We start from the raw sequence: 12,241 nt of genomic DNA, 5'->3' as shown, positions 1-12,241 counted from the left end.
CTGAACGCCGGTGCTCGCGGTTGTGGCTCGGAGGGGGGGCGGAGCGCCCACAGCGTCACTGAAGGCGCCACGGCGGGGCCGGAAGCGGAAGCGCCCGCGGGCCGGAGGGGCAGGGTCGGCCGAGGGGGGTTGGCGCCGGGCGGGCGGTACCGTTGCTCGCGGCTCCGGTGGGCGCTGGGGCGGCGGAGGCGGGAGACGGGCGGTGGGCGGCGCCCTCGGGGTGGCCTCTGTCCCCCTCTCCCGCTGCGCTCCCTCCCCGCCGCTGGTATCCAGGGACGCGGATCCGTTGCTGCGAGGGGGAGGGGAGACGAGACCGCCGGCTGCAACGGCACTAACGGCCTCCTCCTCTCCCCCCGCAGGCGCGGAGTGGTCCCGCCGCCGCCGGCCCCGCCATGGTGCGGCTGCACGTGAAACGCGGCGACGAGAGCCAGTTCCTGCTGGAGGCGGCCGGCAGCTCCCGCCTCGCCCAGCTGGCGCCCCTCGTTGCCCGCATCTACAACGGGAGGCTGAAGGTGCAGCGGCTGTGCTCAGGTACCGGCTCCGCCGGCCTCATCCCCCGCCACGGCGGGCACCGGCTCCGCCCCGTGGCCTCCGTCCCTCCCCGCAGCCTACGGAGGGGTGGGCTCGCCGCCGCCCGGGCCTGGCCGCGTCCTTGCCGGGTGCGGAGCTCTGAGACTGCGCTCAGGGCGAGGGGGGCCCGGCTGCCCCCGGCTGGAGCGCTGCTCGGTGTCCTGGGTGTCTGCCCCCCCCCACCCGCTGGCCCCCAGGCCGGGGGCTGAGGGGCGGCGCTGGGAGGGGTTACCTGGCTGCAGCCTCTCAGGGGATCTGAAGGTGTGCCTCTCAAACCCCAGCGTAGCAACAGGCAAGCCATCCTACCCTAAGTTTAAGAGAACAGTGAATCCCCGCTGAAGTTGTCAAGCCGTGTGTAAGTTCCCACTTTCCGGTGGTTTAGTAGTCCCTATTTTTTGGAGACCATTTGGAGCTCTGAGCTTCCCATTGTACCTGGCTGAAAATTCTTCCATCGCTTGACTGAATTGCAGCGTGTTCCATCCCACAGCGGCCACATAAATCCTTTGCAACCAGAGGTGTACCCGATACATGAATGAAATTCTCACGTTGCCTAGTGCACGGGTGGTGCGAGGCATCCCTTTGCCATGTGATTGATGGAGAGTCACAGGATGTGTCTAAATTAGTGCTTTAGATTAATTCAGGAGTTAGCTTTTGAAAAATACCTGCTGTTTGTCTCTACTGACCGCACTTTGGTTTGCTTTGTGGATCAGCCTGGGGACGCGTGGGCTGGGATTCCCTTCAGATGGGACTGACCTGAAGGGTGCAGTCATCCACGCCTGATATGCTCCAGCCTCAGATGCGTACATAGCACCTGAGGCTAATCTGATGTAAAAGAAATTCCAAAACCCGAACACTGTGGTTACTGTATTTTCAGCACTCACTCTTTCTACAGATCTGTTGCTGTTGGTCCACTGTACTTGCTAATTTAGTTTCGGCCTTCATGTTTTCACGTGTATACCGATGTTGCCAGCCACAGGAACAGAATTGCCATTTCTTGGGATTTGGGGTACTTCTGGTGTCTATTGTGAGATGGATGCACTTTAATTAATATGGTTATGGCAAAGAGGCTGGAGGGCCTTCGAGGATTAAGTTGTTCTGGGGGAAAGTAGTGAGTATAGCTTGCAGGCAGTGGATCAGACATGATAGGATAGACAAAAGGGTTAGGAAACTGTATGCACACGCTGTCTGCTCTCGCTGCATCAGGCTGTGCATTGGTAACCAGTGTTTACATCTCTCTGTTGTCTCAGCTAGAATCCCCTGTACCATTGTTTCTTGATTAGACATAAATTATTGTAGAGACCTTTTTATTTCATTCTGGGTGTGAATTTGAGCCCTTGTGTTGGATGTCATATGGACAAAGCTATAGGGAGTCCAGTTACATATATCCTGAACTGTAAAGAAATTCATTTTTTCCTTTCGAAAGAAGTTGCTTTTCTAAAAGTACTTAGGCAAAGGAATATGCAGTCAGCTAAAGCTGACTAAGGAAATACCAAGAAGAAAAAGTTATGGCCAGCAAGTATTGTCTAGGTTTGCATACCTGTACTGTGTCATTTGTTATGTTGTCTCATATATATGTGAAACATATGAATAATAATGCAATTACAGCGCATACAGCTATATATTTGTGTGTATATATGTACCTTATTTTTTATTCCATATAGTTACCTACCTTTTCTGAAACTGAAGGCAAGGAGTAAGTTTTGCCTGCGTGTACATAATGTGAAAGGCTTTTCTAAATGGTATGTTCTCAATAACACATATTTTAAATCTTGTTCTCCAAACGCTAAAGAGATGGAGGAGCTGGCAGAGCATGGTGTTTTCTTGCCTTATAATATGCAAGGACTGACAGATGAGCAAATCGAAGAACTGAAGTTAAAGGATGAGTGGGCAGAAAAGTGTGTACCGAGCGGTGGAAGTGTCTTCAAGAAGGATGAAATGAGGCGCAGAAACGGACATGGTAAATCAGTCATAAATGTATCTTTCCCAGCAGACACAGATAATCTACAATAGAATGAGGAACAGGAGCACCATAATTCTGGAACTTTCACTTTTACCTCACTGTCCTGAAAGAGGGAGAACAATGAGTAGATATTAAGTATACATATTTCAGGCCAGCATCTTAGCTGGCTCATGCTTATTTGCTAAATATAAACCTATAAATAAACTATATTAAAGGTAGTCATAGATTTGTTAAGGAGTAGCTATTTCAAGAGCCTGCTTTCACAATGGATCAGCTAAAATATCAGTTACGTACCAAAGTCTTCTGTCTTGGATTAGGGCCTGGTGTAATGTTGATATAAAAGCCTAAGTAGTAGTATATCTCTTCAGCACATCTGTTATTTAACTTTGCAACTCTAGTACTTGGAAGTAAACTCCAAAGATAAGTAAACAATTAGCAGAAGCAAGTTTGACTGTTTCACTTTAATTATTCTCCCTGTTTTTAAATGCATAGTTATGTACAATTTTTCTCCAGAGGCTCCAAGATACATCCACAGGCTGTTTTTGTAACCTTTCTCCTTTTCTCTCATTTGCTGTGACACAGACTTACTGAACTCAGTCCTGTAATTTTTTCCTTCTGAGACTCCAGCCAAGTGGTTTTGCCTTGGCACTTGGTATGTGTGTCGAGCACCACTTTGAAGTCGAGAGCATGAGAACTGATTGCACAGAAGAGACCACGATTGTCTTCTTGCTGTCTGCCCCTGCACTCCTGACACCACGGCAGCCCTTTAGACTGATTTAGTTGATTGCAGGGCAGCTCAGTTAAGGAGGAATCTTTGAATAACTTAAGATTAACTTGTCAGACACAAAGAGGTTATTCCAAGTGTCTTGTTTTGGGGAAGATAATTCTTGTAACGCAACTCATTGCCCAATCAAATTTAAACCTTTTGTGAACTTGATTAAGAGCTTATGTTATCATGAAATGCTTTCCCTCCTAACTGTGTTCTAAGAACTAGCTGAGCTGAGCGTAATGGTTGTGGGCTGTGTGGGGCCTTAAAATAAAACTTCGCAAGCAATGTTAACTTAAGGACAGAACCACTTGTAGTTGTATTTGTGCATTTGTTTGTTAGTGGGATGAATTTGTTTGTAGTATTAACAAAAGTTATAATATTGATATTATCATATGTAAATGTGAGCCAAACTAAATACCACCAGATGAGGCATTTAAATGTTCAGCTGTGAATGAATATGATTTAATTGGATTTTTGGTTTTGGGGAGAGGCTTCTTATAACAATTGAAACAGGTAACTATAATATGAAATGCACATGGTATTTGCAAAACTGCATTTGCTGTTAACGTGAAATTTTAATTGGAAAAAACCAGAAAATGCCAAGCTCTTGTCCCCTTTTATGCCCATCTGCCAGCACAGCCCACAACAGTTGTAAGTGCGGCACAGGAAAGAGAGCCTTGGTTTTGGTTGTGGTGAGTATGAGATTATGGCTGTTGCTTTCTACACAGTATTTTTGTCCCAAATGAAGTTCCAAATACCAATCAAATGCCTTTGTGGAAAAGTAGGTTTGGCTCTCTGTGGAGAAATACTGTTTTGTTTCTAAAGTCGGTAAGAAATATGGCAATGAACTAGCAAACTGGTAAATAGACAGCAACTTAGTAGAGTCTCTCTTGCTTTATGATTTAACAATGTTTCATTTGCTTACAGTAGAGAATAACCTGGACAAGTAATTTTCTTGGTTTCTTTTTAGTAAGTGTAGACTATTAAATATGTGTCTCCTTTTTAGCTCCAAATGAAAAAATGCAGCAAGTTATAAAGAAGACAATAGAGGAAGCTAAGGCATTAATCTCTAAGGTAAGTTGCCTGAAGTAGCGTGTGGTGTGTGGGACCTTTTTAATAGGTGCTGTGTAGTTGGGCAGCTTAAGGAAAAATAGGCTTTCTTCAGTGTAAGGGCTAACAACTTTTGACTAATGTCACAAAGTGAACAGTCTAATAAAAACTGACATTTCTGTTAATGATTTTCTTAATGGCTTTTGGCAAGCTGGTTCAGCAAGTTAAGGAATCAGATATTAAACCCCAAGTGAATGCTGGCAGCTGAGACAACATTGAATCATAGAATCACATTTAATTTTATCCACACGCTTTTAATTTGCTATTGATGCATTCTTTGGGTGAATGCTTGTCGTGTTTCCTGGTGAAAAATTAACTGCATTCTGTGATGTTCCTGGCATAGTACCTTTTGCTCTTTAACATAGTCTTTCAACTTTTACGTATAATTAATTGAAAAATGTGTTCTAATCTCTTAGATTAGGCCTTGGTTTTACAAGCACTTGGACTCATGCTCAGTCCTCATGAGCCTGTGATTTTAAAGTTAAGTGTGAGGGTATGCCCTGATGGGACCATAGCCTCAATTATTCAGCTTCACTTTATCAAATCTGTAGATGCTCTGTATTGTGACTCAGCTTTCATATACCTTTGAAACGCAAATTAAGTAATATTTATTATCAGACTGCTTTTTTTGTAAACATCTGCAAGTAATTTTCTTTTCCCCGCCCCTACAATTCTGGGAATTAGTATGTGTGGAACTTTAAAACAGCTTTAGACTAGTTATGTGACTAGATAATGTTACTGAATTTTTAGTGTTGCCTGTGCACTTAAATTGGCCTTCTTGGCTGTTTTTTTGCTGATAACAGTGTCCTATCAGTCATGTAGAGTGAGCAGCTCAGTATTTCCAGAGGCCTTGCAGAGACAAGTGGGGGAGCTGCCCTTTTGCCTGGCAATGCTTCCAGTGTACTGAGTTGCAGCAAACCTTTCCTGAATTGAGGCAAGACTTCAGCCAAACTGTTCTACGTCATAGCAAAATCTACGCAAAATGAGAGATGTTTCAGATTACAGCTTCTGGACTATAAAGATTTTCTCCAGATGGACTTTTTTTTTTCTGTTGGATTGCATCTCACCAACTCTATTTCTAAACAGGGAGGAAATTAATAATATGTACTTCTTACATCTTGAGTCGAAAATATCCGCAGATCCGGTCTTCCGTTTGTATGTCTGCCTGGGTGAAACTTCCATATATACCATGTTGTCATTTACAATTAAAAGTTGCAAAATTGCCTCACTGCATGCTGACTTACTACAGAAATTACTGCCATTTGCTAGTGAATTAAGTTAAAGATAGTTTGTGAAGTTACGTTCATCATTTTAAAATGATGAAAATGAAGAAATATGTCTGTGTATTTAAAGAAAAATGGTTGCTTATCTGAGATTGAGAAGCCAATTGGGCTAGCCACTTAACTGGTTTAAGAATGGCCACAAGGAGGCAACATTCTCTTACTCTCTTTCTTATAAACCTTGTTACTTAAAATGGAACTGTTAAATCCATAAGCAAAAACTTTTTCTTCTCTTCCAGATGTTTCTTGGTTTTCCTCATTCTGTTACAGTAAGGTCTGGAATGATCTCAAGTATTTGATCTTGCAGATCTCTGCATAAGCTGTGCAATATGCCAAGCTTTATGCTTCTGCTCACATGTGCTCTATTTTTTCCCCTCAAGTTTTAGGCCCCTTCTCAAGCCCTCACTTAAATTCTGCTGTTTTGAATCTTGGTCATGCATCACAAGTACTTGGAACAAAAGACTCCCCATCCACTTTCTGTGGTCATACGCGTACTTATTTGAATGCCTGTATCCCACAGATATTTGTTACTAAATGTCTCCTACACAAATGTAGTGAAGATCTCTTTTCCCCCTCCGCAGTGAAAGCAAGCTAAATGGAGAGGGCAAACGTGTAGTGATGTGTTCAAAAGTTGATGTTCAAACAAGAAAATTTGTGCTCCTAATAACTTTGTGCAGCCAGTTAGCTTTGCTTAAATATCCCACTGTTGAACCTTTGAACTGACTACAAAGCAATATCTTTCTTCATGTTTTTTTAAATCACCCATGATCCCTGCATGTATTTCAGAAACAAGTTCAGGCCAACGTGTGTGTTACTATGGAGATGGTGAAAGATGCATTGGACCAGCTCCGAGGGGCTGTGATGATTGTGTATCCAATGGGATTGCCTCCACATGACCCAATTAGGATGGAGTTTGAAGATAAAGAAGACTTGTCGGGAACTCATGTATGCAGTAACGTATTTGGTTTATATGTAGTGCCTGCGTTAAATATGTGCTATGCTGATCTCCGCTTTATCAGTGAAGGTTGTTTTCATTTGCATGACAAGTTTTGTTTAATATTTTTGTCTGATAGTTTATGTAAACGCACACCAGTAGCTTAGCTAGAAATCAGATGCATAAAGTTTATTTCAAATCTACATACAAAGTTCAGGTAAGTCTGGGACTCATTTTAAATAGCTTGTCATTTCTTTCTGATGCCAGTATTGAGAATTTATTGCCCAAAGCGTTTATGTTAGATCAAGATTGAATGGAATATGAACAAAAATGCTGTAGATTAGTATGAGGAGAAAGATGAAGCAGAAGTATAGTGTAAAATTACACTGGCCTTTCTGTTAGGAACTCTGGACAGATTTTCCCAGAAGATTTTTCTGGGTTTGAAAAAAAGCTAAAAACAACACCCCCCAGCACATCACCTTGTTTGGTTTTTTGTCACAGGCTGGACTTGAAGTTATAGAAGAATCAGAAGCACAATTATGGTGGGCAGGAAAGGAGCTGAAAGAAACAAAGTTGCTCTCTGACTATGTAGGCAAAAATGAGAAAACAACCATCATTGTCAAGATACAGAAAGTAAGTATTGCTGGGAGGTTTCTCAACAAGTTATTCACCTTTGGCTGTCTAAGTTTCTGTGGAAGAGAATTGTCTGTAGGTGTATAAAATGAATTAGATTAGTTCCGGCTTGAGTGTCCTAAAACAGTACATCTATTTTAAGGTTTTAATTTATTATATACTAAGTTTTTCTTTAGTAATTCCTTTGCCTGTCAGATAAATACTGTAGTTGCTATTACTTGCTCCATAGCACTTTTCTAAAGTACAGCAAAGAGGTATGTAAAAATAGAAGAAATACAAACTGAAAAGTTTTTAAAAAACCCTCAACTGTTTCATCTCGGTGCAGAGCACTGAACAGACCCACTCATTCAGTCTGCCCAGTTTTTCTAATTGTACTTGTGAATATTTTGTCTCCATATTCTGGCTTTCAAAAAACATTTTTAATGTTTTGTGCACATGTGATGTGGACACCTCTCGTCCCCATTTCAGTCTGTTCTGTGTCTGAAAGATGGTGTCTGTAACTCATTGATTTCCTGCCTGTGATGTCCTGAGTTCCTTGATGGCAGGTCCTCAGACTGTCTCAGTTCCCTTGGAAATGTGGACATGCATCATCTTTGAGAGGACACAGGGTTGTGGAAGAGCCTGAACTTAACAATGTCCCAAAGTGTGCAGTGGGAACTTGCTGGGTGCTAGAAGGAAGAACAAGCTGCTAGGCCTGCACCACCCAGTTGCGCTGTCAGTTTCAGCTCACCTAAAGCTCCCAGCTGAAATTTTTTTGAAGAAAGGAGACCTTCCAGTTGTCAGATGTAGCGAAGCAGATGAAGCCTTCTGTATTAGTTGTGAACACAGGTCTGAGTCATCCTCTGGAGTAGTGAGCTAAAATGAGGCAAAGATCTGCTGCTCCTCAGTTTTATAGACCTGATGCTTCAGCAAAAGCCATTCATTAAGTGTATACTGGTCATCGAATGTCCTGAGTTGGAAGGGACCCACAAGGATCATCAAGCCCAACTCCTGTCCCTGCACAGGACAGCCCCAAAATTCACACCATATCTCTGAGGGCGTTGTCCAAGTGCTCTTGAATATCATCAGCCTTGGCGCCGTGACTACCTGCCTGGGGAGCCTGTTCCAGTGCTCCACCACCCTCTGGGGGAAGAACCTTTTCCTCATGCCCAACCCAACCCTCCCCTGGCACATCTCCCTGCCATTCCCTCGGGTCCTGTCGTTGGTCACCAGAGAGAAGGGCTCAGCGCCTGCCCCTCCCCCTCCCCTTGTGAGGAAGCTGCAGGCAGCATTAAAGTGTTTGATGCAATGATCATGTTCTTGCAATATCAGAATTAGCACCAAGCTACTGGGACTTTTTTTTTTTTTTGACAAAGTGATTTTGTACCAACTGCACAGTTGTGCTCATCTCTGAGAGTGCCATGCTCAAGGGAAGAATGTTCATTCGGTGTTCCACTTCACTTTCATAGCTTTGTCAGAAGACGCTCACCCTGTTCGTGTGTGTGTGTATGTATATATAAAAATAAAATACCACATTCATAGGTTGCTTTTGTGAATGTCAAACATCTCAGAGTACTTATCCATAGCTCAGAATTATTCTGGAGCTGCATTTCACTTATGTGTCAGTGAGAGCTGCTCTGCCACAGAAAGCATTAATATTTATGGTAGATGTTGTTATTTGCAGTTGTCTGCAGTACAATTCCTCAAAGATAAATCAGGTCATTTATGTGTTTGTCATTTCGAAGACCAGAATTACTTTCTCTTTCCTATCAGGGTGACTGAAAAATTGTGTGACAACTCAACAGCCATTGTAGTATAGGCTCCCAGGAAAGTTGTCTTACTCTTTAGTTGATGGACCTCTTCAGAGAATGCAAAGTAGTACAGTAGTTTTCTATCTGCCAAGGAATGCCTGCATTCTTGGGTTGGAGACAAAATTTAAACCACCTCAGACCCTTTTTGTTCCAGAAAGGATTCACCATCTCCATTCAGACTGTTCTGTTTGCTATTGTTGACAGTAGCTGCCATCAGCTATTTTCTGCTGTGCGCATCATTTCTTCCATGAGGACAGTTGCCTGGAAAAAAAAACAACCAATGTTTCTTTGTAGTAGCAAATAAAATTTAGTTTATTTGTAGTGTTTTGTGACTGCCTTCCTTCCCTGCTTTACTAAGTCATATGCCATCTGAGTCTATATGAGCAGGGGAGCTAAAGATGGATGGGCCCATCTTGAACTGTCTAGAATGGCCTTAAAGCAAAGAGATTTATTATGTGTTGTAGAGCAGAAGTTTAAGTAAAATAGATTCAATCCTGTTTGCAGCTTCCATTGATGTCCACAAAATTGACAGTGTGATTCAGATGCTGAGATGGAAAAAATAATTCTCTTTTGAATACAGCAGAAGTTTCTCAGCATTTATCTTCCTGTCTTGAGGGACCTTATTAAGTTTGAGAAATCCTGTTGTCTGAAGAAATATTTTGCTATCTTTTCATAGCAGCTTCTCTTTTGTATTGCAAACGCCATCATAAATAAAATTTATGATTTCCCTTTCAGAAAGGACAAGGAGCTCCAGGGCGTGAACCTCTGATTAGTCATGAAGAGCAAAAACAGATGATGCTGTATTACTACAGAAAGCAGGAGGAGCTTAAGGTAACAGCGTCTTTTTACAGTATGTGAGCTGTGCTGTGGCAGATGCTGACGGCAGGTGACATTCATTACTGCCTTCTTAACCTGTCGGTTCTGTTTGCAGAAACTGGAAGAGGATGACGACGACTCCTTTCTAAATGCTGAGTGGGCAGACAGCCACGCTTTGAAAAGGCAATTTCATGGTGTAAAAGACATCAAATGGAGGCCAAGATGAAGCTCTGGAAACACCTTTTTGCCTCTTCAAGCTCTTTGGTTGACACACTTGTTTGCAATGAGGAGTTGTGTTGTGTGCGGTAGATTCTGCTGACAAAAGCTGAAATTGTCACTTCTGTAGCAGCTGCCTGTTTCAGCCTTAGGTTTTCAAGAAACGTTTACATTTCTGTGTAACTCTAGCAGCACTTGTCTCTGCAGAGAATAGAATCAATCTGGTTGAAGTTTGTTATTCTATTAGAAACTTGTAATTTGAATATTGAAATATTAAACTATTTCATGGGTAATATATCTAGTAAATATGCACTAGAATGTTTGGTGTTGTTTTGAGTGGTCTTTATACTTTCTTCTTGATTCTTGCATTTCTTTTAGACGGTACGATCTGTACAAGGTAATTTATTTTATAAGAGATCAGATTTCCCAGGCTGATCCCATGCAAGTTAGTGATGTTTTTAATGTGTTTTTTTGCATGTCAACATAGCTAGTTCCAAACTACCATTTTTTAAATGAGTTGACCTCTTAACAGTTGTTCAAAGGAATTATTTTTATGTAAGCACAAATAACAAGAAAATGCTCATGGAATGCTTTATTTTCATCCTTTTGGCTTACTTTTCCTTGACATTGGAAGCCAACGCAACGATCTCATTCAGTTTAACAAGCTGTTAGCCTTGATGCTTTTATATAAAGATTGACAGGAATCTGTGTACAAAAGTAAGCATCATTTGCAAGTAGGTTGGATAGAATAAAACAAAGATTAATAGGGCAAGATCTCTAACGTGGAAGTACTTCTAAGGTTATGACTGGATTAGAAGCGTTTGGTTTCTAACAAATCAGCATTTTAAAATGAGAAATCATTAAATTTATTGGAGAACGTTTCCACTATATGCTCAATGTTTAGAATCCTGTTACCATTTCTAAAATGTATCAACGGTCAGTTCTGGGTTCAAGGCTAAAAAGGAAATGCCAGTAGTCTTGAAGCAAATATTGTGTCTGTTTTTGAAGGGAGGATTCTGATTTGGAATACTCTATGACTAATGGATAGTTAAATCTCTAGAATTGTCTAAGTAGATAATTAATGTTTAGGAACAAGTTGCTCAAGTTTTACATGTTTAGACTTCTGTGTCCTTAAAGGCGATGCTTTTCTATGCAGGCAGATGTGCATCCTCATCAGGTTGCTGAGCTGTGGAAAGCCAGGATGCCCTGAAAATACTGTGTAAGGATCATCTGAGTGTTTTAAAAAGAGGTGAACCGATGTGGCACTCAGAGCCAACAGCTAAAATGATGCCTTTGTTCACGTCCCAAAGCAGTTGTCCCTAGGGCAGCAGGGAACCGAGTGCCCACCTTGTCAGTTCTGCAGCGCAGAAAGGCAAGCCAGCTGAGGATATTTGTTTTGTGGTTTGCAATAGACTTCAGGATGCCAAGCTGCCCCTGCAGATGTGTGCGTCCTTTCCACCTGAGCCAAACTAGGTCAAGTTCGCAGACTACATCAGCCTGCAGAACAGGCAGTTGCTCAACAGCACGTAGTTTTAAGTCAAATTTTAATGTGAAATATTTTTTGCAGGTGCCATGGTATGGCACTGTGGTGCTAGGGCTGTGCAGCAACTCTGGAAGTCAGATGGCTTATGTTTGCTCTCTGAACTTATGTCTGCATTTGACATTTTTCATTGATAGGGTTTTTTTTGTCTTACCTCATGTCAGGAGGGCTTAGTGGCAGAGACATTTGAAAACACAAACATCTGAGGTATTACCAGCCAGAAGCTTCCTGTCTTGCCAAACCTGCCAGTGCAAGAAGATGGAAGTAAATCCTGTGGTTGTTGACTGTCTGCTAAAAATACCTGGCTGTGGCTCTGCAGATTCACAAATCTCAATAGTGCTGGCCTAAATCTCTCTGCTTGCTTGAGTCATTGTGAAATAACAAAAAGAAAGTGTTTTGCTGGCTGGATTTCTCCACTGCAATTAAAAAATCATCATTTTCTTTAAGTATTAATATGATTCAAGAGACACTGATCAAGTTAAACTGCAGTGTTCATTGAACTTGCAGCTGGAAGATTGGATACAGAAATAAGAATTTATGCCATTAACTTAATGGTGTTTTTACTTCAATCACTGATTCATTTACTTTTAGGAAAGCTTTGTGTCTGGGGCTTTTTCTGGAAT

The 12,241-nt window shown here is 42.1% G+C and overlaps 1 protein-coding gene across 3 annotated transcripts; it reads left to right on the top strand.

Annotated features, from left to right (window-relative positions):
- The first annotated feature begins 32 nt into the window (after positions 1-32).
- On the top strand, positions 33-10,373 carry CFAP298 (cilia and flagella associated protein 298). Of its 3 annotated transcripts, none has more exons than XM_064470811.1 (8): positions 33-167; positions 360-531; positions 2,360-2,527; positions 4,306-4,373; positions 6,476-6,634; positions 7,125-7,256; positions 9,782-9,877; positions 9,978-10,373. In XM_064470811.1, the coding sequence occupies exons 2-8, from the start codon at positions 393-395 to the stop codon at positions 10,086-10,088; spliced, it is 873 nt and encodes a 290-aa protein (XP_064326881.1). In that variant the 5' UTR covers positions 33-167; positions 360-392; the 3' UTR covers positions 10,089-10,373. The 3 variants fall into 3 exon arrangements, with proteins under 3 accessions (XP_064326881.1, XP_064326890.1, XP_064326899.1); XM_064470820.1 differs by having other exon boundaries at positions 95-146; XM_064470829.1 differs by lacking the exon at positions 33-167 and adding an exon at positions 247-265.
- The last annotated feature ends 1,868 nt before the right edge of the window (positions 10,374-12,241 follow it).

This window comes from Phalacrocorax carbo, chromosome 1 (assembly GCF_963921805.1).
Source record: "Phalacrocorax carbo chromosome 1, bPhaCar2.1, whole genome shotgun sequence".
NCBI classification, from domain to species: Eukaryota; Metazoa; Chordata; class Aves; order Suliformes; family Phalacrocoracidae; genus Phalacrocorax; species Phalacrocorax carbo.
Note: the sequence above shows the minus strand (reverse complement) of the source record. Positions and strands in the feature narration are given on the sequence as shown.

What these genes read in the sequence shown, in the direction of transcription:
- CFAP298 (XM_064470811.1), top strand. Translation starts at nt 393, where the DNA reads ATGGTGCGGCTGCACGTGAAACGCGGCGACGAGAGCCAGTTCCTGCTG. An exon ending in CTAAGGCATTAATCTCTAAG is followed by an intron (nt 4,374 to 6,475) that starts GTAAGTTGCCTG and finishes CATGTATTTCAG; the next exon opens with AAACAAGTTCAGGCCAACGT. An exon ending in AAGACTTGTCGGGAACTCAT is followed by an intron (nt 6,635 to 7,124) that starts GTATGCAGTAAC and finishes TTTTTGTCACAG; the next exon opens with GCTGGACTTGAAGTTATAGA.